The sequence below is a fragment of the Portunus trituberculatus genome, chromosome 21 (assembly GCF_017591435.1).
Source record: "Portunus trituberculatus isolate SZX2019 chromosome 21, ASM1759143v1, whole genome shotgun sequence".
NCBI classification, from domain to species: Eukaryota; Metazoa; Arthropoda; class Malacostraca; order Decapoda; family Portunidae; genus Portunus; species Portunus trituberculatus.
In genome coordinates, this window is record NC_059275.1 from 15,697,390 (window position 1) to 15,722,267 (window position 24,878).

Here is a 24,878-nt window from a genome sequence, read left to right on the forward strand (position 1 = left end):
ATACTTAAAAAACCTAATAAACCTGATAACTTAAATTACAAAACGCGGAAAAGAAAAAAAGAAGAAAAAAATCAGCATAAGGACAGGTTTCCATTGATATTTTCACTTAGTACACAAATTTCTCATCAAATTATCACCAACATTATAAATAAATACTTAAAAACCCAATAACACTGATAACTTTTAGCATAGAACACGTAAAAATAGATGACACAAGACATGGGTGGCGAGGAGAGTTCCAGGGAATCCACAGGGGTGATGTGCACGTCCTTGATTCCCCACTCTGTGTACACCTGCTCTCGGGGTTCGTTGTGTTCGGTCCACGCCCACCCCGGAGCGTCTGAAGCCCGTGATTCTGATGGTGACTTCCTGGGTACGCCTTTGTTTTATCAGGCTATTGATCTCGTAAAATACCTAACCCTGTCACTGCTTTATATGGTCCGTCTGTTCCATAATCATCTTTGACTTTTAGATGTATTTTTCGTACTTCAGTCTTTTAAACACACACTTCTGTAGCTTTTACTCAATCTGCACCATAAACATGTATAACTTTTAAGTCTTATTTTTCGTGCTATTGTCTTGTAACTCCTTCAGTGTTATGGCTTGTTTCCATATTCATTATGTTTATTATTTGGCCATTTTATACATATTCAGAAACTTATGTGGGGAATAAAGTAGTGAAGACTCTACCCATTAATCTTCTGACCTCCATAGACCCTTTCTAATGTAAATAAAATCGTCTAATCATACCCAAATCTCGTAGTAAAAATGAGTCCTAGAACTGAAGTATGTGTGTAGCTTCGCACATATCAAATTAACTTCCTCCTTCTTCTTTATATATCTATCTAAACGTTAACAAATGATGCCCATACCATAGCAAATGTAGGATAGTGTAGCTGTTACTTAACCTCACATTAAGTCTGTTCCTGTCCATTTAATTTTAGTTTCCTGGCGTGAAGTTAGTAAAAAGTTGAAAAAAAGCGAAATGAAAGATGAGAGAGCGCCTTGGTCACGTATCAAGCTTGGATATGAAAGACAATGAAAAAAAAATATATCCTACCGAATCTCACATGAAAGTCAACTCCAGTCTACTTTGTTACCTTTTTCCTACATGAAGTTCGTCAGAGAGTAAAAGGTGGGAAAATATATTACGTAATCCAACTTACACGTAAATACCAAACAAGTAAATGCTCTTTGTTTATCTTTTTCTGAGTTTCGTTTCGTAAAATGATAAGAAAAAACACAATGGAAAGTTAAGAGTGACAAACGTTCACGCCTATATTGCGTAACCTAAGTTGTACAGTGCTTAACAATAATCTTTCATTCTAAATTGAAGTGAGGGCAATTTATAAAGGGAGTGATGGTGCTAGTCGACTAACGCTATATATGACACAAGTGATGGAGAGAATCAAATTAACAGTGACATGGAACAGTAAGATAATTATGCCACAACAATAAAAAAAAAGATGAAAAGTTTCATTAAAAATAGTCGTGGTAAATGAATATAGGTCCAGCAATCGTCACCACCAACACCACCAACACCACCGGAAGTTGCCGCCACCCTCCCTCACAATTGTTCTCCTTAATAACTGGACGCATAATAACGACACTCCACCTTTTCTTGCTAATGATCCTTGAGTCTATCGGACTGCATCCTCCAAAGGAACCGTCAACTGCAAGCCTGGCGACTTCTTGCATCTTTATCTTCTTATTCGTCGTGATTAACATGGTGTAAACTGGTATGATTGTATGATTTTGTCAGTAACTCGTAAACACATCGTCTTGCTTCCTTTAAACTCTCAATATTCGACTTTTTTTTCATTAGTAACTCGTAAATATACTCGTATGTTTGTCTTGTATCCTTTTGACGCATTCAACTTACACAAAGGTGAGAGAAAACACTGTATACAGATATTTGTTTCCATGAGGAGACACAGACATCTTCCTCAGTGACCTTTCATTATTCTCACTCATCAGTAACTCACGAATGAACAATGTACCTTTACAACAGCCAATATTTTACAGATTGACACAATAAAATGTAATAAAAACGGCAAACACACCTCTTGTTTGAGAGAGAGAGAGAGAGAGAGAGAGAGAGAGAGAGAGAGAGAGAGAGAGAGAGACGCTTCTTAAGATTAAAATGTCTAGACGTGAGTAAGAGACGCTGTATTACTGATGTCAGTCACACATCAAGAGAGTGAGAGACGCTGCAATAAACACAAATGGCGCTTTTCTAAAGGAGGAATGCGTGTACAATCAATAGAACAAGAAACACAAGCTGAAGATTCCCTAGTGCTTCTGTTTCTTATTTGTACAATCGATGGAGCGAGGGCTGTATATAGTAAGAGGGCCTGATGCAGCATCCAGCCCGTCTTAGTTGGTGGAGCCCGCTGAGCACAGCACCGATACAACTCAGGGTCAGGCGGTGCGGTTCTCCTGTTGCCTCACACATCAACTACGCACCGCCAGCGCCTGCACACACACACACACACACACACACACTAAGGGATCGGACATTACCAGGGAGAAAGGGGGGTGCAGAGAGACGTCCATATATTCCTTCACGACCTATCATTATTTTACTTCTTCCCGTAACTCGGCCTTGAACTTTTCCTCGGAGAAATAGACAAACACACAGACACACAGACAGACGGAGACACAGATAGACACGATCCTCTCAACATGTAATTAATAGCAGGCTTGTTTTTGTTCTATCTAATTCGCGGGTCAAGAGAGAGAGAGAGAGAGAGAGAGAGAGAGAGAGAGAGAAAGTAAACGTTCTGTCACTGTTCGTTGTCTTTCTTGAGCGTTTCCTGTACAACGTTTTTTTTTTTTTTTATCTGGTATAGCTCGTATTTTAAGAGTAAGAAAGGTCTCTCTCTCTCTCTCTCTCTCTCTGTTCATGGTTTGCAACACACACACACACACCTTATCTTCATACCCCGCTCTTCGTGACTGGTACAGGATTGCTATGTGTGACTTTAACTACATTCATTCGATAAACCAGGAAAAAAGTAATAATGAGTCAGCCAGCTCAAGTGTACATCCCACTGAAGGTCAAAGGAAACAGTAATAAGGCTGTAGATAAAGAGAGAGAGAGAGAGAGAGAGAGAGAGAGAGAGAGAGAGAGAGAGAGAGAGAGATAGTATAAAGTAGGACTAAGTTATATTTGTGGCTTAATAAAGTGACATACTACACATACGAGAGAAAATCACTGAGAATACAAGCATAAACTAAGAAATATTTATTAAATAGAGACAACAACAGCAGCAGCAGCAACAACAACAACAACAAAAACTACTACTACTACTATATTCATTTTGATAACAAAATAATAATAATAATAATAATAATAATAATAATAATAATAATAATAATAATAATAATAATAATAATAATAATAATAGTAATATAGAGAGAGAGAGAGAGAGAGAGAGAGAGAGAGAGAGAGAGAGAGAGAGAGAGAGAAGTCCTAAGGGAAAGCAGGCAAAAGGATTGTAAGCAGCAGCTGGTGTTTTGTTTGTTGCTTACTCATTTCCGGAAAGCAACAATGGCATTTGAGTTTTTTTTTTTTTTAATTTTTTTTTTAATAAGTAGGAGTGATTGGTGTTATAAAAGCAATGTGTTATTTCATTTCCTTCTGACTTTATTTTCAACACACGCGATACACACACGCAGTCATTATCACAATCAAGTACTGCAGGGAAATCCTATTATATTTGTTCACTTTTGCTTTACCCCGCGGCATTGTGCTCGACATGACGCGAACAATGGACGCTTTTATAGACTCTCCATTACCAATAATACATCCACTTACATCACCATTGTCGGAAACTTAACTTAAAAAAAAAAAAACCCTGTCCCCAAGTTTATTTTAACAAAGGAATTAAAAGTAAAGTAATCGTACAGTAGAATAACAGTTAATTGCATCTTATTGTGCTTTTTACACACCTTTCCACTGAATTATTTTGCCTTTATTTTAGGACAGGAAAAGACGAACCTTCTGCATCTTTACCAACGTTGTCACTAAACTTCATTCAACTACAACTAACAGAAAAATGAATGGATGCACGAATAATACAACAAAACCTGCTTGATTTACATACTTTCATTGTTGTATTGAAAAACTCATGACATCACTACCCTGTATAGAAACACTCACTCTTTCTTGGGGGTCGTGGTGATGGCGAGCATCCTGCGGTCGTAGATGGTGGATCTGAGGCACGACAGCATGAAGGAGGCCACGTCAGAGCGGTTGGTCTTATTGAAGGACGTGTTGGTGTCCACGAGGAACCCATCCGACACTGACATCTCCTTACCTGCGCATGCCACCACTTGTCATCAACTTGTTCCTCTCTCTCTCTCTCTCTCTCTCTCTCTCTCTCTCTCTCTCGTTTAGCAAAAAAACTATCAGTCTTCTAGAGCAGATTTTATACAATATTTGTTTTAAGTATTTTGTAACTAAATCAAATATTAACTGATATGCGAGATGATATATTGAGAGAGAGAGAGAGAGAGAGAGAGAGAGAGAGAGAGAGAGAGAGAGAGAGAGAGAGAGAGAGAGAGAGAGATGGGATTCTTAATATAAACGAAATACTACACATCACATGAAAAACGTGACATAATTTGAAGGACGCCACGAATGGGACACTATTATGTTACATGAACACACCTGACTGAGGCGCGTTCCCTAGTCCCGGGGGCCTGACGACGGTGTAGTTGATGTCCTGGCACTTTGTTTCCAGGTACTCCTCCATCTGACGCATGTTGGTGAGGATGGGACGCAGGAAGGGTATCAGGCACCAGTTGACCAGAAACCCTGAGTTTACGGCAGACGAGGCTGTGGAAAGTGATGTCATAAGGCCTGCGTTCTGAAATGCTTTGCTGTCTCACCGCGATTATTTTCACAGTTTTTCTCTGTTTATAATGTGGAAGTGTTGGTAATATGTCGCTGTAATCGTAAAGAAAAAAAAAACACCCTTAACCCCTTCAGTACCATTACACGTTTTCAAATTCATTATGGTTACTATTTGGTGATCTCATACAGCTTCAGTAACTTATGTGGGTAGATTAGAATAGTGACGACTCTGGCTATTAATCTTCTGACCTCCATATACCCTTCTTAATGTAAACAAAATCGTCTCATTGTACACAAAACTCATGGTAAAAATGTGTCCTAGTACTAAACTTCAAGTAGAGTTTGTAAGTAGTAGGGATGCGGCGATGGTGTTGCAGAATACAGGCTTTACTATGCACTAGTTATTACTGTCTGGGAGATTTCACAGTTGTGTCGTTGATATGAAAAAAAAAAAAAGACACCAGGATGCCATGTTGCAACCAGAATGCAATATGCTGGTCATGTTTTCTGTGCGAGTCTGTGGAACACTCACTGTCTGTGTACCAGGCGGTCATGGTCACCAGGCGAGTGATGTTCGTTTTGCGCATGGCCTCGACAATGGCTGACATGGACTCGGTGTACCCTCTGAAACCACCAAAAATTCATCATTCATACTGTACTACTAGAGCGTATAATCATCCAAAAATAAATCATAAAAAAAGTAAGAGTATGTAAAACTTAATTGCTTTCATATAACGAAAACGTGTTCTCTTTAACTGTATGTTTGATTATATGTGATGCTCACGTTACAGGTTGCGGATTACGATTAAAGCCGAGACATGACACCACTGCGTCCTGCTCCACCATGACGGGCGTTAGGGAAGCTTCATCAAACACGTCACCCTTCACTACCTGAAAAATAAATACCACCGTCACCCCGAGAACGATGCGGTTTTCTTTTACTGAACATAAACCCTGCCAAACCCTGCTAATACTTTCCTACACCACTATACTGCCAGTCACCAATATTTCCAATAAGAAAAATATAAATATACAAAATAATTGAAGGGGAAACTCCGGCATGGACAGGGAAAGAAAATGGAGGAAGAATGAAGGGATGAAGGTTAAATTGCTGACGTGACATCACATAACATTCCTGGCGACAGAAAGTTTACCAAGCCACCCGTTCACTGCAGGCAGGAGGGGCGGGGTGACCTTGAGGGCGTAACTCACAGTCTTCATCCCAATAACAGCGGAACGTTAGATGCTGACTCATCGTGAGGCTCTCCTATCTCCCCCTTCTCCACGACCCACCTTGAGATTGTCATGCGTTTCGGTGACTTTCTCGGGACTCCTGACGACGGCGGTGACGGTGTGGCCATCCTTCAGGGCCTGTTGCACCACCTCCTTCCCAGTCTGTCCCGTCGCGCCCACCACCAACAATCGCATCCTCTCTGCTGATGATACGCGTACTACTGAATCTCTCTCTCTCTCTCTCTCTCTCTCTCTAGAAAGGTTCAGGTTAGGTAAAACAACTACTATATAATAATTACACAACTTCAGCACCCCTTATTACACGTGTCACTCCTCTGTTAAAATAATGTTCTGTTCATGTTCATTTCTTCCCTTCAGCGGATATTACGTGTCTTAGATCTCCAGCATCATCTAAGCCACACGTGATGCCTGATGTAAGCTTATCTTGAGAATAAAATACCACAGTGGCATTTACCTGTTGACGGTACTGGTGGAGCCGGCGAAGGTGATGTCATGGTGGCGTGGGGACCGAGACGTCAAGTGACGGATGAAGGATCGCTGAGAATGGTGTATAGCGCGTAGGTGGTTTGGTCTGAGATAAGTTATCGGTGTGTACCCATTGTTGCCATCTTGCTTAATTAACTCATTTCCTGTACTGGAAAAGAAATGTGCGTCATGTAATGGTTAGATCAGTTGCAAAGCCTGCTATTGAAATGTGGCTTCATTTGTGTATGATTGCTGGATGAATAGCTTAATCAACGTTTATTCTAATGTTTGTTGTATGCAAATCAATTCAACAGTATGAATGTGTAACAATGGAGATAGTTATCTGTAACAATGAGATAATACCGGTAGAAATTTATGATACAGAAATATTCACATTAAATATTTTGCATGTAATACGTAGTTGGATGTATAATAAAGTGAAGAGTAACGGGTAATAACGTTTCCGAAGATGTTTAATGAGACTAATTTAGGTATGATGATTCAGTGACAGGTAAACCACCACAATCAGGGAGTGAGAAAGTACAGGAGGCACAAACAGTTACCATAGCGACCACACCACGCATCCATGGCCAGCCTCCCCAGCCGCGGCGGTGCTTCAGCTAGGTATCTGTAACACTACCACCATCACCAGCCATGGTAAGACACTCACGTCTTCTCTCTGTCAAGGGACAGAAGTGGCTGGGTATGTAGCGTTTGGTGGGAAATTAGAAAAGTTGATGTTAGAGGCAGTTAATATAAATAATGCTTTTCCAAAGTTCTGGTAGCATTACAGGTACTAAATTATTACATATGGAAAGAGTAATTTGCACATTCAGCAATTACATACTGTGAGAAAGCATACATCTTATCATTTTTTACATGTTTCCAAACTATCTTAGTCAACACAAAAATCATAAGAAAATATATGGATAAAATTTGGAATTTATTTTTTCTTATTTAATAGCCATCCTGCCATTCTTTTTCTTTTCTTGGTAAGACTCCATTCATGTTCACTTGCACGGTACAGAATAAACTAGTCAAATGTTTCACCAGCATCCCAGAACAGAAAGCAAGAAGATTTATAAAATGAAGAGGACTGACACTAGGGCAAAGTAATAGAATAATTGAGTGACAGAAGAAAAAGGAAAGCAATTGTGTGTGCGAGGAATGACATAGGCCTGCGATCTCATTGGAAGTTGGTGCACATCAATAGTATCCCAAAGGTGTTGGGCAATCAGGTGAGGTACATGTGAATATGTATGAATTTGCTATGAAGGAGCCTTGTTCTGGATCAAATTGTCAACACTATGATTGATCCCCATAAAGTGAGAAGAGGAGTACTTTCTCTTCCCCATCTGGGTCAGGAAGCTAAAAGAGTAGTCCAAATGAGTGTGAATGTGAGTCATATGTACTTTGTATTGACTACCTTATTTTTTGGAGATAGCAGTCTCTTTATATGTATAGGAATATGTATGTATGAATGAAATAGCCATTCTAGCAATCACTTTCCCTTCTCAATACTGAGGTGGCATTTATGTTCATTTGCACAGTACAAAATAAATTGATCTAATATTTCACCAGCCTCCCAAGAAGAAAGGAGAGAAGGGGAAGGGGAAGCGGGGATCCAAGAAGACAGGAAGTGGGCGAGCACAGGCCCTGATTGATGGCGTGCCAATCAACACCATGACCAAGGAACAGCTGGAGGGACATGTGGTCAGGTAGGCTTATCCTGATGAGAGGATTGAATAAGATTACTACTGGTGAAGGAGTGAGAGTTGAGATGACTACCTTGGCTATGTGCTTTGTGATATTTCTTCAAGTTACAAACACTTGTGCTTTGAAACAGTAAGAAAGAAGAGGCTGGGGATTGAATGACATGACACTCAAGGTTCTTATCTTTTTCCCAGCTGGCTCATGACAATCACTGTGACTCAAGTACAGTTTCTTTGATCTTAACCATCTGCCACTATACATCAAGTTGTTAATTTTGAGTACAATATACAAAGTGAAATTTCTTATATTGGTAGTAAAACAATTTATATATTTTTTTATATTATTGCATCCAGTATTTTAGATAAAGAAACTTTGCAATACACATAACAGATGTAGAAAGCTTAAGCAAAGTCTTCCTTAACAGACTTAGAAATGAACTGGAACGAGAGAGGGAGGAGCGTAACTATGTTCAGAGTGAGCTTGAACGAGTCCAGAGGCTGTGGGAGGTGGCAGCTGAGAATCTGGACAATGTTCGCAAGGAACTCAGGTAACTCAATGTGTAAAGAGAATGCTGCATTGTGTGGCACAATAAAGGTAATATAATTTTTTTCACTTATAACTATTGTAGCTGATAAATGGATCAGAAAGAACTTCTACAAGAAAGTGAGATACATAGTTGTATGCACATTGTATCCATAATTATTGTACTGATGCACTTCATTAGGTACAAGGATGTGGAGATTGGAGAAGCTGAGGAGAAGCACCAGCAGGAAATTGGAGTGTACCAGCAAAAGATGAAGCACCTCATGTACACTCAGGAGAACACCCTTGCCCAGCTCCAGGTGAGGCAGAGTGACTGAGAAATGAAGTGCAAGTATTATGCCACAAAGTCTAAAGTTGCATTTACTGTACAGGAAATTCAATAAGGTAGAGATGTTGGGTTTGAGGAATGTTGTACATCATAGAATGAATGACATGAGGAAGAAGTGTGAAAGAGCCAGACACTTTTTGAAGTCTAGAATTGAATAATGATGTCTTTCTCTATGTTTTAGATAGACAGCGAGGAAGCACTCCTGAATCTGCACCAGGACTGTCTGAATGAGGAGAATCTTGTGATTCAAGAGAAGGAAGACTTGAGGAAACAGCTCCAGGACACTGAAAGCAACTACCTAGCTATCATAGCCAACATGAAAGTTGTGAGTGGAAAAGCACCTTTACAAATATATAAAATGATGAGATGCATGTGTCTAGCTCTACCTCAAGGTGAATAATAACCTACACTTCCAGTGGCTGACATCCAAATGATTATTGTGTTGGTTACCCAAAATTTTGAAATTGAAAGATACATTTTGCAAAAAAAATAATCTTATTTTTACTGAGTAGTCAATGCTTAGTTAATAGAGTAAGTAGTATATGTAAAACTACAGACTCAGAGTTTCTGCATCATTTACATTTTTTAAAGCTTTAATGAGCATTATGTTAAACAGGGCCACAGCAAAAATCTGGACACCCTGCGGCAGGAGTTTGAGGCAGAGGCAGTGGAGATGGAGGCTAAGTATGTTAAGAAGATCAAGGATCTCCAGAACCAACTTGATCTCAAACGTAAAACAGAGCTGATAGCTCAGGAAGAGAAAAAAAACAACTTTTTGGCCACAATCATCTCTAATCATGAGAAAACATTTGATGAGATGAAGAAATATTACACAGATATCACAGCAACTAATCTGAAGCTCATTACAGAGTTGAAGGTAATATTTGATAGAAGTATAGCACAGAAAAAGATGATGGATGGAATGATACATTTTTTTTATAAAAGTATAGGCCTTGTAATTTGGCATTTAAACAAGTTATGTTGGTTCTTTAACAGGCAGAGCTTGCTGAGCAAAAGGAACGTGAACACAAGCTGGAGCAAGAGATGGGTGCTGCCATGTCTGGCCGTTCCCGCCTAGAAGACCAGGTGGGCAATCTACGCAAGAAACTTGCAGACACCCAGCGGTCCATGCAGCGCTCCCAGCGAGACAAAGAGAGCTATCTTGTAAGGCTCCCGGGTAAAGGGAGTCACCACAATAAAGAATGTAGCTGCTTACTAATCATTCATATATGAGCAATATAGCATAGTGGTTACTGTGCTTGATTTGCAACTTAGAAGCCAGAGTTCTGATTTTTGGGCAGATATTTGGGGTGATGTTATACAAAATACTTATTCATCTTACTTATAGAATTTCTTCCATTGCTGTGTTGCAGACAAGTCAGGCACAAGTCAAAGTTCTAACCAGTGAAAAAGAAGCCTTGCAGTGGGAGTTGGAGGCCCTCAGACAGAAGGCAGAGGCGGTATGTTACTTGGATCTGTGGGTGGTAGCTACCATGGCTGAGTGATAAGAGAGGCTTGGATCTGCCTCCTAGGTTAAATCTGATCTATGTAATATGTATCTGTAAATTTTTGTTACCCTCATGAAGCTTTTTGTACTAGACAGCCTGTCTCCCTTTATCCCAAACAGATAGAACGTGAGCGGAAGGAGCTGTACGACCATTTTGTGGCAGTGGTGGGAGAGGTGCAACAACGCAGTGAGCTCAGGAACATTGTTCTGGAAAAGAAACTAAATCAGGTGATGTAATGAACTTCACATTTACCTTTCAGGGTTTGTATTTTTCTCATTGGTGAGTGAACTGCAACTCATCATTATTCAGTGATTCTGTGTCATCTAATCTTGTCCATATACTGTTATATCAGTCCATCCAGCATAGGAATAACAGCAATGTTTGGACACCTTTGTTCTTATCTGACTTAGTGTATGTTTAGACTGATCTCATACCAATTTTTTGCAGGTGTCAGATAATTTGGAAAAGAAAGAGGCTGTTTTGTCAGAGGTGTTGTCAGCAGCCAATCTTGATCCTGTCTCATTCAATCAAGTCAGCCACCAGCTGGAGGTAAGTCTTGCTTTTGCTTGCTGCTGCATGAAATGTAGATCCTCCATTAAAGTCTATACATTTTCACATCATTTTATGTTAGCTACGAGTTATGCAGATCTTTACTTTGTTATCTTATCAAGTTGTGATTCATTCTTTTGAGCAATAATGATATTCCACCTTTCTTTCCTAACAGAGAATAATTGATGAAAAGAATCAATTAGTTGGAAGCCTCATGGAGGAGGTGGCAACATTGAGACGGATGTATACAGAGCTGATGGACAAGCACCAGGCGGCCCTCAGGAAGGCCAAGAAGCCAAAGGCAGCCACCAAGCTTCCAAACATACCACTGTAAAGTACCAAAAATGCACTTCTATGGCAGTAGTCTCAAGTGTGACACCCAGCTCTTATAAAGCAAGAACAAAAATCATAAATTAAGGAAGTGCATAAGAGTGTACCTCAATTATTTGAGAAGTTCCAATGAATGAATCAGCACACATTACCAGTGTGTAGTAGAGCAAGACTTTTCCCTCAAGGGTTCATCTTTTTACATGAATAATTCTCAGCAGTTACAGTCTTCAGAAAACAAGACATTTCATTGATACTTTGTATGCTTCAGATATTGCTGATTGGTAGAGACTTAAATCCCTTCCAAGTTTGGGTTCAGGGAACAGTTATAGCCAAGTCCAAATTACATAATCTGCCCTTTTCATAACTAATCTTCCGTGTTATGAATCTCTTGCCAAGTGAAGATTACAAACATTGATTTCTGCTAAAATACAGTATGGAATGAAGTCTTCCAATAAGCTGAGAAAAAGGAAATACATGAGGACCAGTGTTCACCATGTGGTATGGTATACCTGCATACATGACAATGGAGAAAAAAGAACTGAAATATATATAATAGAGAAAACAGATAAACCAGCAAAGTTGTTGTTAGGCACAAGCAGACAGCTCTCAAGGAAAAAGGTTATAAAGTTTGACCACATGAATGGGGCAGATGACAGACAAAGATGTCGTTTTGTTTGGGCACTGTGTACGAAGGAGGGGAAACACTACACTTGACCTGGCCCTCGTTTTTCCCCTTGTACCCTAAACTCCACCCCTGTTTTGTTCTGAGTGGTAAGAACATATATATGGACATGCCTATGGATGGGTCATGTACGTGGGGGATCCTAGAGTACATAAGCAAGGATATGGAGAGAGAAAAGGGATTTTTTTGGAGAGCTGCAGCAGAAATTATACCAAGGGAGGAAGACTAGAGATTCTGAGAGGCCGCGGCCCAGGGAGAGACCGCGGGCTGGGAAGATATGGACGGAATCTTGTAACAGTAAGTGGAGTTAGAAGTTGTAATGCAGTCTTGAAAACAAGTAATTCAGTAATTAATATTACAATGATGGAGGATTAACGATAGGATGTCTACTTTTAATATTTTGATATCTGGTTACGTAATGGTCATAGAAGGAGCAGTTGTTGTGGCCGTGCCAAATCGTTCTGTTGTTTCGTGAGTGCTATGAGAACTTCGCCGCATCAAGAAGTGTCGTGTCTGTATAATGTATTTCTGGTATCAATATCTTGAGTATTATGAGTAAATCGCTGTGATGCGGATATGTGTGAATTCAGGAGGAAGTCATAGTTAAATATCTATTGAGTAGCCACTGTCTGCTTAATAGGAGTCATATTTGAGTGCTGCTATCATATATATTGAATCTGAAGCTGGGTTGCACGTGTGATTGCAAATGTGTGGGAAATGCCGTGGACTTTATTTAAGTTTTGAGGTTTAAGATTATCTTACATATACCGAGTTAATATGTCACGGGAAGAATTTAAAAATATATTTTGAAAAGATTCGTATCATAAATAATGTGTTAAAGTCGGCAGTTGCTTGTTTCACCTGAGACTTAATAAAATACGCAGAAAAATTAGGAAACATATATATCCGATAGAGAAGAGTTGTTAGCATATGAAATGTGGGAAAATTGGTGTGAATAAGGCTAGTTTATATAGAATTTTAAGTACATGAGTAAAGATTTACAGAAAATTATGATAGGTGTTATATACACAGTAATCATAGAGATAAGTAACATATCTAGAAGAAAGAGAATATTGATTTTATATAGAATGAATTCTGTTGTTGCGTGAGAATGAGTGAACATTAAAGATATATGGTTATGGGATATTTGCTTTTCTTGCCGATTATCTCAGTAAATAATTAGAATTAAAAAAATTAGTAGTAGATTTTGGCCGTCCTCATAATAAGTAATGATAAGAGATTAATTTTGCCACTAGGAGACTCATCTTGCATCATGTTATATTCAGGAATTCAGGTTATAGAGAACAAGATAGTGGAATTGAGATGAAAAAATGTAGAGTGAAGGAGACTGAGTAGTTGTCATGTGAAAGAAGTTAAAGATAAATAAATGATAATCATTTGTTTGTTGATGCAATAAAATTTTACCATGAAAGGTGAGTTTTGGAAGGAAGGTAATGGCAGAAACTAAGTAGAAAAGTATGATTAATAAATTTTTGAGGATGATGCTTGCAACAGATATTAATATTGAGAATAATATCATTGTATACATTGAATATGAGTAAATAAATTAATGTAGAGGAGGTGAAGGCAACAGTTGATATTGGAGCGAATTGAAATAGAAAATATGATGTTAGTTGAAGATTATCTTATATAGTTGATATATATATTGCAAGACATCATGAGAGAACATGATAAATATGAATATATCAAAGAGAAAAGGGTTTATTGGGAGGAAAATTTTATGAAAATATTTTGAGGTTGTCAGAAAATATTGTTGAGTGAGTAAGGTTATTCCTGAGTCCCTGACCTCAAAAAATAAAATCTAGAAACATATATAATACTGTAAAAGGATTGAAGCAGTCATGCAATGTTAAGTTTGACTCAGAATATAGATAGCATGAAATTAATTGTGATATTGAGAGAACATAATGGTTTAAAGTTTGAACATTTTCTTTGTCATAAGTAAATATCTCGTTAGAAAATCAAAAATGCTGAGGAAATTGCAGATTACTGGTGAGAGATCGTCGAGTTAGTGTTAGTTCATGCAATTGAGGGTTGCTGGCTAGATCTTGACCTACTTTTTTTTTCAAAGAGAAAATGTTGTTCTTTTATGGTAAATTTGGTTAAAAAAATATTGATGAAATAATGTCTGAAGGAACATAGAAATTAGCGGATTATCAGTGTGATTATGAGATATGCATATATAGATATAGCTGCGATTCGGTTGCAGTAAATATGATTCAACATAACTGTAGGAGATCAGATGCCGATAAATAATGAGGGGGTTGATGTAGTTTCAGGAATACTACTAAGTAAAATATTTTAATAGTGATGACAAAGAAGGCAAGAATTTATATGAGAAGATGTATCCTGTTTAGCTGCCAGGTTAATGAGTTAAATTGATAATTTTGACAGTATACACTGAGAAATGAGGTAAACAACATCAAAGGATAATCAGGATAATATTATGGATAATGAAAAATTAATTAATAAATATTAAGGTAATTATTATCACAAACTGTGTTAAATATTGATGAGAACAATTATGAGAAATGATAATGAAATATACTTGGTGTATTTTCTGATGGAGTATCAGTTGGGTGGCCTTATATTTTCATGAAAGGAAGTCTCTTAAGATATTGTGAAGAAATTCTCTACCTTTGAAGAAACTTGCCATTGGTTACTGGTAATAGTTTAAAATTTTCAGTGAGTCCTGTATTTGTCTTCAAGTATGTTTTTTTTTTAAGTAGTTGCTACTTTTATATGGGTAAATACCAACTGTAGAATATTAAATGACAAGTTATCAGGTGATATTTAGTGATGAAAAAGTTGGCATTAATTATGTCTCGGGCAAGAAAAAGACAAAGATATATCAGACAGAGAGAGAGAGAGAGAGAGAGAGAGAGAGAGAAGGGCCATATTCAGTGGTAGTTGGTTGTAGGTGATTTTTATATTATGAGTACAGAGGAGGATATAGATAGGTGGATAAATGAAAATAAGAGAAGAAAAACGATATGAGCAATAGTGAAATATTAGTGCAGTGAGGATATATATATTGATAGAGGATATAGAAGAGGAATATTGTATGTGAATGAAGAAGGATAAGTCATATTGAGGAATTAGTTGGTGAATATTTGGTGAGCTTAGATGTGACTGATGTAGGAGGAGTAATATGAGGTAATATATGTTGATTGAGTTTGAGGAATGTTGTAGGATGATGAAGTTTCAGAACTTGATATGCAATATTAATTGAGAAAGGATTCATATTGTCAGTAGAGGAAATATATATAGTGTGAAATTGATTAATATTGTGAGGTAGGAAAATATACAATATGATGATTGATATTGTTAGGAAATAAAAATATAGTATGAGGAAGATAATTATTCCGGAGGAAAAAACATATATGTGGAAGATTGATGTATAATATGAGGACTGATAATTATCAGAGAGAGGAAAAATATATGTCAGGAAGAATATGTGTTGAGGATTGATGTTGTCAGATGAGGAAAATATATAGTATGAGGATAATGTATGTTGGGAAGGACAATATGTAATGTGACGATTGATATATATTGAGAAGAACATGTGTATATGAGTCAGATGAGGATATATTGAATATAGAAAGTATGGAAATATATAAGGTTATAATTTGTGAAAACATGAAATATAATTTTTTTGAAGAGGTAGGAGTATGATATTAACGGCCGAATGTAATATGTGTGAGGTAGAGATATGTAACAAGGAAATATATACGAGTATGAAGGTTGATATAGAGATTGATGTGAAGACCAAGTAAGCACATGACATTGATTGTAACTTGAAGATTATAATGTTGAAGAGAGACGCGTCAGATATTATAATTTTTTGTAAATGTCAAGTCTTGCGCCTAATGGAACTTGAATACTTCGTGCAAACCTATGGGCATAGTTGTGTACAAGTTATCATCCACTATAGTCTGACATTTTTATGAAGATCGTTTAGGCGTTGGCTTTTTCGGGGATTTCCCGGCCTGTGGTGTTGTCACACTTGTACCAATATGCACCTCGTCAGGTACTTAATACTTACTAAATGAATGGTGTTGTAGTACATATACACTGTGATGATCTAAAGAGGCAAGTTAGAGTAATTTGTGTTTATTCTTTAATATATTTTGCATTGTTTTTGCAAACACAACAAAACTTGACAACGTTTCCTCCGAGCGTTGTCACATCCCTCTGGGTGACCGAGTGAGGTCACAGGTCAAAGTGACCGTGTTAATCCATGGGTCCCTTCCTTTCCTGCTACCACCCAGGATGAGAGAGAGAGAGAGAGAGAGAGAGAGAGAGAGAGAGAGAGAGAGAGAGAGAGAGAGAGAGAGAGAGAGAGAGAGAGAGAGAGAGAGAGAGAGAGAGAGAGAGAGAGAGAGAGAGAGAGAGAGAGAGAGAGAGAGAGAGAGAGAAGCTCTAATCCCTTAATTTACCCAGCACAAGGTTTGGCAGCGCCGCAGGCCGGGAAATCCCTGAAAAAGCCATCGCCTAAACGATCTTCATAAAATGGTCAGACTATAGGTGTCAAGTTATATCTCTAGCCAGAATTAAATAATTAATGGAATATTATGTTGAATCCTCTCTGGGGGATTGCCGATTCAGAAAAATGGGGGATGCCCTAAATTCTTCGGTTCGACAGTACCCGGTGTGGAAGAGTTGAGTTACACATGAGGGTATCAGTGGGCCCACTGAGGATAAAGCTGTGGCAAAACATATAATTATATGTTGATTTAGAGTGCATACTCGAGTTAAAGTTCATACACCAAGAGCAGTATGAGGATAGGTGAAGAGAGTTAGTCTTACATATATGATTTTGAATGTGAAAAGGACAATATTGATGTTGAATATACAGTAACACTCCGCTTAACGAACATTCGTTTAACAAATTTCTGGTTTCACGTATTATATAAAGTTAGACCAAAAAGTCCACATAACGTACAACCACATCCGTTTTAGCAAATTTTCTGGGTTTGAATTTGCTGGGTGAGGGGCCGAACGCGGTAGGTTCGCTGTGATTGGCTGGCTCCCGGCCTTTGTTTCTAGCGCTCCTGGAGCTGGATCCAAGATTCTTTAACAGCATCAGAATAACCTCTTGCCGCGAAATGGCATCCATGAACGCTTGGAGGGACGGTAACAAGGTTGCTATCAGGTTGCTCTGAGGTTGCTGGGAACACCACCTCTCCAGGTGATGTTACTGTCTTTTATATGCATTTATGTTCACGAAACAACATTTCTATTAGCTTTTTACAAACCTTGCCCCCAAGAAAGGATTTTTTTGTAATGCATAAAGTGAAATCTTACATGGAATACCAAAAAATAAAGCAGAGATGAAGATGAGCCACAGACAAAGCGGGAGACTCGTGGCCACTCAGCCGCTTCTTCTTCTTGTGACCCTTTTGCTTGAGTGTTACTTTCATCATGATTTTTATGTTTTCATTCCTCTATTGCCTACTATAATGGATATCATATCTTAGTATTCATAAACGCTCATGCCACGAGGATAACCTTGACTCCGTGGCACTGAGTGATAGTGAATTACTAATGAAATACCGCGGTATTTCATTAGTAATTCACTATCACTCAGTGCCACGGAGTCAAGGTTATCCTTGTGGCATGAGCGTATATGAATACTAAGATATGATATCCATTATAGCAGGCAATAGAGGAGTGGAAACAAATATCATGGGGAAAAACAACACGCAGGCTAAAAGGGTCACACGAAGAAGAAGAAGCAACCGAGTCGCCGTGAGTCTCCTGTTTCGTCTGTGGCTCATCTCATCTCTGCTTTATTTTTTGGTATTCCATATAAGATTTCACTTTATGCATTACAAAACAATCCTTTCTTGGGGGCAAGGTTTATAAAAAGCTAATAGAAATGTTGTTTTGTGAACATAAATGAGAATGTGAGAGAATTTGTACGTAGCTCCTCTAACTTCCAATGACTCATATGACATCATAAAAGTAGTGGTACACCGGTGGCCCAATATGCTGCCAAACGTATATATAATTTTTTTTTTTAACCCATGTGGTATGTTGAAGACCAGCCCAGAACGCATTCCCCCCTATTTCCCATGGGAAAATTACGTCTGCTTAACGAATTTTCGCTCTATGAACAGCTTTGACACCCCCTATCCTGTTCGTTAAGTGGAGTATTACTGTATATGATCTGGAAGGTAGATATGGTTATTTTGAGGTTGAAGATATAGGAAGAATATATAGTGGTGAAAATAGAAGAAAATGCATATATATATATATATATATATATATATATATATATATATATATATATATATATATATATATATATATATATATTTTTTTTTTTTTTTTTTTTTTTTTTTGATGGGGAATATATTGATATTGATGTGAAAAAATGTTTTGAAGGTAGATATGCATGATATAAAAGCCGAGTATATGTGTTGCAGGTATATATGGTGATATTGGTGATGAGTATATGTTTTGAAAATGTAATTGGTCATATAAATGTTGAATATATATTTTGAAAATGCAAATGGTGATATAATTGTTGAATATATGTTTTTGAAAATGAATTATTTTTTATTATCATTTTTTTTTTTATGGTAAGGCCTATAGCGCCTGTAGGCACACTTGAAGAATGTATGGGAAGCGCTGTTCAGCTTCCGCCCATTAGTGGCGCAGACAATTTTATTTATAATGGTACCCATATTAGGGCCCATATCACCACCCAAGCTCATCTTGGGTGTAACCACCTAGAACCTGGGTATCATGGTGATATGTAGGTATGTAACTTGAAACCACTCGACAAATGGCAAAGTGTTTTAAGGCTGTACGTGGTGGGATTCAAACCTACGTGTGGACGTCTGCCCGATCCTACGCTCACCACCTTATCTTTTTGAAAATGTAAATGGTAATAGGTAATATATGTTTTTTGAAAGTGAAAATGGCAATATCTGAGTTGAATATATGCTTTTGAAAATGTAAATGGTGATATATATCATGAAGATACGTTTTGAAAAATATAATATCAAAGGTAATATAGGTGTTGAATATGTATAGGTTTTGAAAGGGCAAAAGGAGATAGAAGAGTTGAATATATGTTTGATAATATGTATACCGACATGGATGTTCATGAAGAGATTGGCGGAATGAAATTATCTTGAAGAATATACTAGGAAACATATTGCAAGGTGCAGTGTTGATATTGGGTACATTTGAGAAGAATAATAAAGTAGTTAGCGATAATGTATATGAGGGCTCTATATTATTATGTAAGTTATGTGAGGTTGACATTGAGAGATAATTTTTCATTTTTAGCATCTTAATTAATATGGGTCTCAGAACATTTTGTGAGGGAAGGTGGTTATGATATCGAGTGAATCAATAGTTAGTTCAGTTACATGATGTTGATAAGAAATAAGAAGTTAGAAGACGCTAACGATGAATTTTGCTAGAAAATATATTTTGAGGATGGAAAGGATTACATATTGCTGTTTCACGACGTTAGATTAAAGAAAAATATGAGGAAAAAGAGAAACTGGTACGATAATAGATGCATAAGGCATGCAATTACATTATTTCCGAGTTGGATAACACATATAATAGAGAAAGGCTGAAGGGTGAAACAAGCTGACCAAATGTGAAGAGAATATAAGTTTGGATATATATGCTTGAATATCGAGAATTTATTATGTTAAACATGTGATGAATATAATGACGAATATAAGAATGTGTACTCAAAGTTATGAGTAAATATTTAAACATTAATGTAGATTGATTTAAGTGCGGAATCAATTTAAGGGAAATTATTACGGGTGAGTTGTGTTACATTTTGTGCTCCTTTTATCTGTGTGGTGGTTATGATATAGAACGGTAAATCTTGATGATGTGCGTTATATTTGAGAAGACAATGAATATCATTGGTTTTAAGTGTGGAATAATCCATATAATTTTTATACGGCAACTCAGTATCAGATTTATCGTAGTGTAGCTACATTGTTGTAGTTAATAAACTCATACAGATTACAAGTAATTACAATGAAAGAGAAGAAGGCTTTACTAATAAATAAATATATCAAGAATATTTGAGAGCGGCTACTTAATATTGCAAGATTGAGATCCACATGTATGAACTTTTGAATCCATAGCGGCAGTTCATCTTGGACACAATGATGTGAGTGCATGTTTCCTGGGTATAATCATTATTATTGTGTTATATGTTCATTTATATGATATGCTGTCTTTATATTATAGTGGTTCCTCCATGTGTCGGCTTTATGTGGGATAATGATTCCTCCATATTTATGAATATACTTAGAAATTTGACTAGATCTGCTCTTAATATGAGATATGTTGAGTGCATTACATACTTGAGCTCCAACTTACTTCTGTTGAGAAATTTCTCAGGACACCTTCATGATGTGCGAATGTTCTCCCTTGGTTTTTTCTATATATATAAATACATCAATTGTGTATTGTAATCTCTCCCTTGAGTTATATTGAGATAAATGAGTATAGAATGAATTTTTTGGTATATGTGATCTGATATTTTTTATTTACTTCTATATATATATATATATATATATATATATATATATATATATATATATATATATATATATATATATATATATATATATATATATATATATATATATATATATATATATTCCTCCTAATTTGATATATGGAAGAAAATGATATAGACTGTATTGCAATATATGCTCCACTACTTGTTGAGGTGATCTTCCCATGAATATGTATGTTATGGGTGAATGTGTTGAATTTTTGGCTCTCTGCAAGCTCTGTTTAGGCACTGATATGTTGACATATGTATCTAATATATGACTTATCAGCAGGAAAGTATTGAAACCATTGCCCCTACATGGATAATATATTAGACTGCCTGAAACAACATAGCCTGGGTGAGTACCTGGGTGATACTTTGCTGACACCATGGTGTGCCGAGGGGTTCTGTGTGGCGCATATGGTCACCCTAAACCTATCTGCCTGACCCTCCTGCACCTTCCCACAGAGAGCCATGCCATCTCCCTCGCGTCCTACCAGTGTCGGAGCGCGGAGTCGCACTTCTTGAGGGGGGAGTATGTGGTATGGTATACCTGCATATATGATGATGGAGAAAGAAGAATTGAAATATATATAATAAAGAAAACAGATAAACCAGCAAAGTTGTTGTTAGGCACAAGCAGACGGGCCTCAAGGAAAAAGGTTATAAACTTTGACCGCATGAATGGGGCAGATGACAGACAAAGATGTTGTTTTGTTTGGGCACTGTGTATGAAGGAGGGGAAAGACTACACTTGACCTGGCCCTCGTATTTCCCCTCGTAACCCAAACTCCGCCCCTGTTTTGTTCTGAGTGGTAAGATCATATGTATGGACATGCCTATGGGCGGGTCATGTACGTGGGAGATCCTGGAGTACATAAGCAAGGATATGGAGAGAAAAGGGATATTTTTTGGAGAGCTGCAGCAGAGATTATAGCAAGGGAGGAAGACTAGAGATTCTGGGAGGCCGCAGCCCAGGGAGAGACCATGGGCCAGGAAGATATGGACGGAATCTTGTAACAGTAAGTGGAGTTAGAAGTTGTAATGCAGTCTTGAAAACAAGTGATTCAGTAATTAATATTACAATGATGGAGGATTAACGATAGGATGTCTACTTTTAATATTTTGATATCTGGTTATGTAATGGTCATGGAAGCAGTTGTTGTGGCCGTGCCCTATCATTCTGTTGTTTTGTGAGTGCCATGAGAACTTCGCCACATCGAGTAAGTGTCGTGTCTGTATAATGTACTTCTGTTATGAATATCTTGAGTATTATGAGTAAATCGCTGTGATGTGAATATGTGTGAATTTATGAGGAAGTCACAGTAACACAGATATATTACAGGTAACTCGATTTACGCGATAGATGCATTCCAAGAGGCATTGTGTAATCAAAATTTGTGTAAAACAAACATGTAATTCTCATAAGAAACAATAGATAATAGGGGGATATGGGATGTGGTCCAAGAAAATTTGTATAAAATACTCTATTCATTTGGCTAAATTAACATGTTTATATTATTTACCATTCTAAATACTAGAAGTGTATTTAAAATAAAGGAAAAAGCAAGAAATAATGAGAAAGCAAAAAGTAATGAGAAAACAACAAAACAAAGAATACATAAACAAAACACTCACTGTGTCACTGCCTTCACCACTCACACCACAGTCAGTCACCATCTTCCTCTGAGCTTTACCACTTTATAAAAAATCCACTAATCAAAAATAATCCCACATGCAGAAGAAGATGAAGGACATTTTAGGGCCATCTTGGTGAATTATAGGCAGATTGAAGAGATTCTGTCTGTACTCAGTGCTGGCAGACTGCAAATGAGGCACAAGAAGAGCGGGAGCTGGATCCAAGAAACTTTAACAACGTCAGAGCAACCTCCTGCCGCGAAATAGCAACCATGAATGCCTGGAGGGACGGTAACGACGTTGCTTTCAGGTTGCTGGAAACACCACCTCTTGAGGTGGTGTTACTGTCTTATATATGCATTTATGTTCACAAAACAACATTTCTATTAGCTTTTTACAAACCTTGCTCTCAAGAAAGGATTGTTTTGTAATGCATAAAGTGAAATCTTACATGGAATACCAAAATATAAAGCAGAGATGAGATCGGCCACAGACGAGGCAGAGACTCACGGCAACTAATAAAATACTGCGGTATTTCATTAGTAATTCACTATCACTCAGTGCCACGGAGTCGAGGTTATCCTCATGGCATAAGCATATATGAATACTAAGATATGATATCCACTATAGCAGGCAATAGAGGAGTGGAAACATAAATATCATGGTGAAAGCAACACACAAGCTAAAAGGGTCACAAGATGAAGAAGCAGCCGAGTCGCCGCAAGTCTCCGCCTCATCTGTGGCCGATCTCATCTCTGCTTTATTTTTTGGTATTCCATGTAAGATTTCACTTTATGCATTACAAAACAATCCTTTCTTGGGGGCAAGGTTTGTAAAAAGCTAATAGAAATGTTGTTTTGTGAACGTAAATGCATATATAAGACAGTAACACCACCTCGAGACGTAGTATTCCCAGCAACCTGAGAGTAACCTCGTTACTGTCCCTCCAAGTATTCATGGATGCCATTTCGTGGCAGGAGGTTACTCTGATGTTAAAGTTTCTTGGATCCAGCTCCTGGCAGCCAATGAGCACTTTTAGGCAGGCTACCAACCTCCACCCGCCAACAGCAACGAATCTTTGTGGATGCTATTTTACGAAGGTTGGTATGTGAGCAGGAGGTTGCTATGGAGGTTGTCTGTACCAACATTGACAACAACCTGCTTCTTGGATCTGGCCCCCAGAGCTCCCACCTATCGGCCAGCTGCGGAACTCTCTGGCGTGGTTTGAAATTGCGTCTGGTGCTCAGTTTGAAAATGCGGTTGGGCCAAATCGCGTATAAGCAAACCGATCGTGCAGATCAAATTAATTTTAATATTTTTTTGGTCACGTTAGAACAAAAACGCATAAATCAAACACGCGTAAATCGAGTTACCTATACTTATGAGCGGCATATGAAGTTGATGAGTACATCGCCGTAATGCCTATATATTTCATTGAGTGTTATATTTGAACTAATTGAGGAAATCTTTGTAACGCAAATATAAATATATATGATATATTGTCCAGTGAAGAGAACGAAAATCTTTTGTGAGCAAATTTACGTGTTTGTTTGTGTATGAAGTTCACAGTCATTTTACATGTGGTATATATTTGAAGGATGTTGATTGTCAGAGACATATTGGATGTGTATGTATTAGTAGTAATGATTTAAGTAAAGGAAGAAAATTTGATTGGAGTGTCTATAACCAGTAGCCAGAGAAGTATGCAATATGGTGCAACATTTGTGCAACAGATCGTATCACAACAATCATCCTACAGAAGTAAGATGAGCTTTCAATTTTGTGCTTACTTCAACAGTAGGAAGAAAAGGAAAGTTCCATTGTAAAAATGCATCAAACATTCATTGCAATATAATGTGGAGGGAGATCAATAAATTAACACACTTGATCTTAAAGCAAGAGCAAGTTTTCAAAATATATTCATATACAATTATATGAAACTTCACAAACATATGTATGTACTCATAAATGCTAATGTTTGATAAATTGTATGAAAATACTGCTTTTATTGAAAAGATTATTTGTAGAACTCGTACTATGAGAATCATGGATTGTTACAATAAGATCTTAAAAATGTATGTATTCATATAAATATTCTGGGAAGTAACATATTTATATCTTTAAATTACCTTTTTCTGTCTGTGTGAAGAGTCAAGCCATTGATAGAACGATGCTAAAATCTTACATAGGTAGAGATGATGTCAGATATCATGTGAAGTACTTAGGAACACATCCTTGGAAATACATGTGTGGAAACAAAATGGTGAGTTGTGGGTCATAGTTACATTCTGGTTATTTACCAAGATGCTTTAGCATGACTTTAGTTGTGTGTATTTACCTAGTTGTATATAGAGCTCATATTGACTTGTTTCCATAACTACATTTATCCAACTTTTCCTTAAATGTGTGTGTGTGTGTGTGTGTGTGTTTACAAG

General features: G+C 37.5%; 2 protein-coding genes across 3 annotated transcripts; one reads left to right on the plus strand and one right to left on the minus strand.

The window, feature by feature from the left end:
* Positions 1 to 3,631: 3,631 nt before the first annotated feature.
* Positions 3,632 to 7,280, minus strand: LOC123507091 (uncharacterized protein At2g34460, chloroplastic-like). 2 transcript variants are annotated; one of them, XM_045259649.1, is made up of 7 exons: positions 7,144 to 7,280; positions 6,570 to 6,749; positions 6,155 to 6,297; positions 5,646 to 5,752; positions 5,394 to 5,485; positions 4,676 to 4,843; positions 3,632 to 4,322 (listed from the first exon to the last, which is right to left on the minus strand). In XM_045259649.1, exons 2-7 carry the CDS (start codon positions 6,607 to 6,609, stop codon positions 4,162 to 4,164), a joined length of 711 nt encoding a protein of 236 aa, XP_045115584.1. In that variant the 5' UTR covers positions 6,610 to 6,749; positions 7,144 to 7,280; the 3' UTR covers positions 3,632 to 4,161. The 2 variants fall into 2 exon arrangements, with proteins under 2 accessions (XP_045115584.1, XP_045115585.1); XM_045259650.1 differs by lacking the exon at positions 7,144 to 7,280 and having other exon boundaries at positions 6,155 to 6,294; positions 6,570 to 6,728.
* Positions 7,107 to 15,959, plus strand: LOC123507089 (dynein regulatory complex subunit 4-like). Its single transcript, XM_045259648.1, has 11 exons — positions 7,107 to 7,237; positions 8,162 to 8,298; positions 8,718 to 8,840; positions 9,018 to 9,135; positions 9,346 to 9,489; positions 9,781 to 10,041; positions 10,161 to 10,328; positions 10,538 to 10,624; positions 10,792 to 10,899; positions 11,120 to 11,221; positions 11,397 to 15,959. Exons 1-11 carry the CDS (start codon positions 7,235 to 7,237, stop codon positions 11,553 to 11,555), a joined length of 1,410 nt encoding a protein of 469 aa, XP_045115583.1. The 5' UTR covers positions 7,107 to 7,234; the 3' UTR covers positions 11,556 to 15,959.
* The last annotated feature ends 8,919 nt before the right edge of the window (positions 15,960 to 24,878 follow it).

Bases quoted from the DNA above. Each gene is read 5' to 3' on its own strand.
- LOC123507091 (XM_045259649.1), bottom strand. From the start codon at position 6,609: ATGACATCACCTTCGCCGGCTCCACCAGTACCGTCAACAG. The intron at 5,486-5,645 runs GTGAGCATCACA...TGGTGGTTTCAG, and splicing joins CGTAATCCGCAACCTGTAAC to AGGGTACACCGAGTCCATGT. The intron at 4,844-5,393 runs GTGAGTGTTCCA...CACTTTCCACAG, and splicing joins GACCGCCTGGTACACAGACA to CCTCGTCTGCCGTAAACTCA.
- LOC123507089 (XM_045259648.1), top strand. The intron at 10,900-11,119 runs GTGATGTAATGA...AATTTTTTGCAG, and splicing joins TGGAAAAGAAACTAAATCAG to GTGTCAGATAATTTGGAAAA. The intron at 11,222-11,396 runs GTAAGTCTTGCT...CTTTCCTAACAG, and splicing joins AAGTCAGCCACCAGCTGGAG to AGAATAATTGATGAAAAGAA.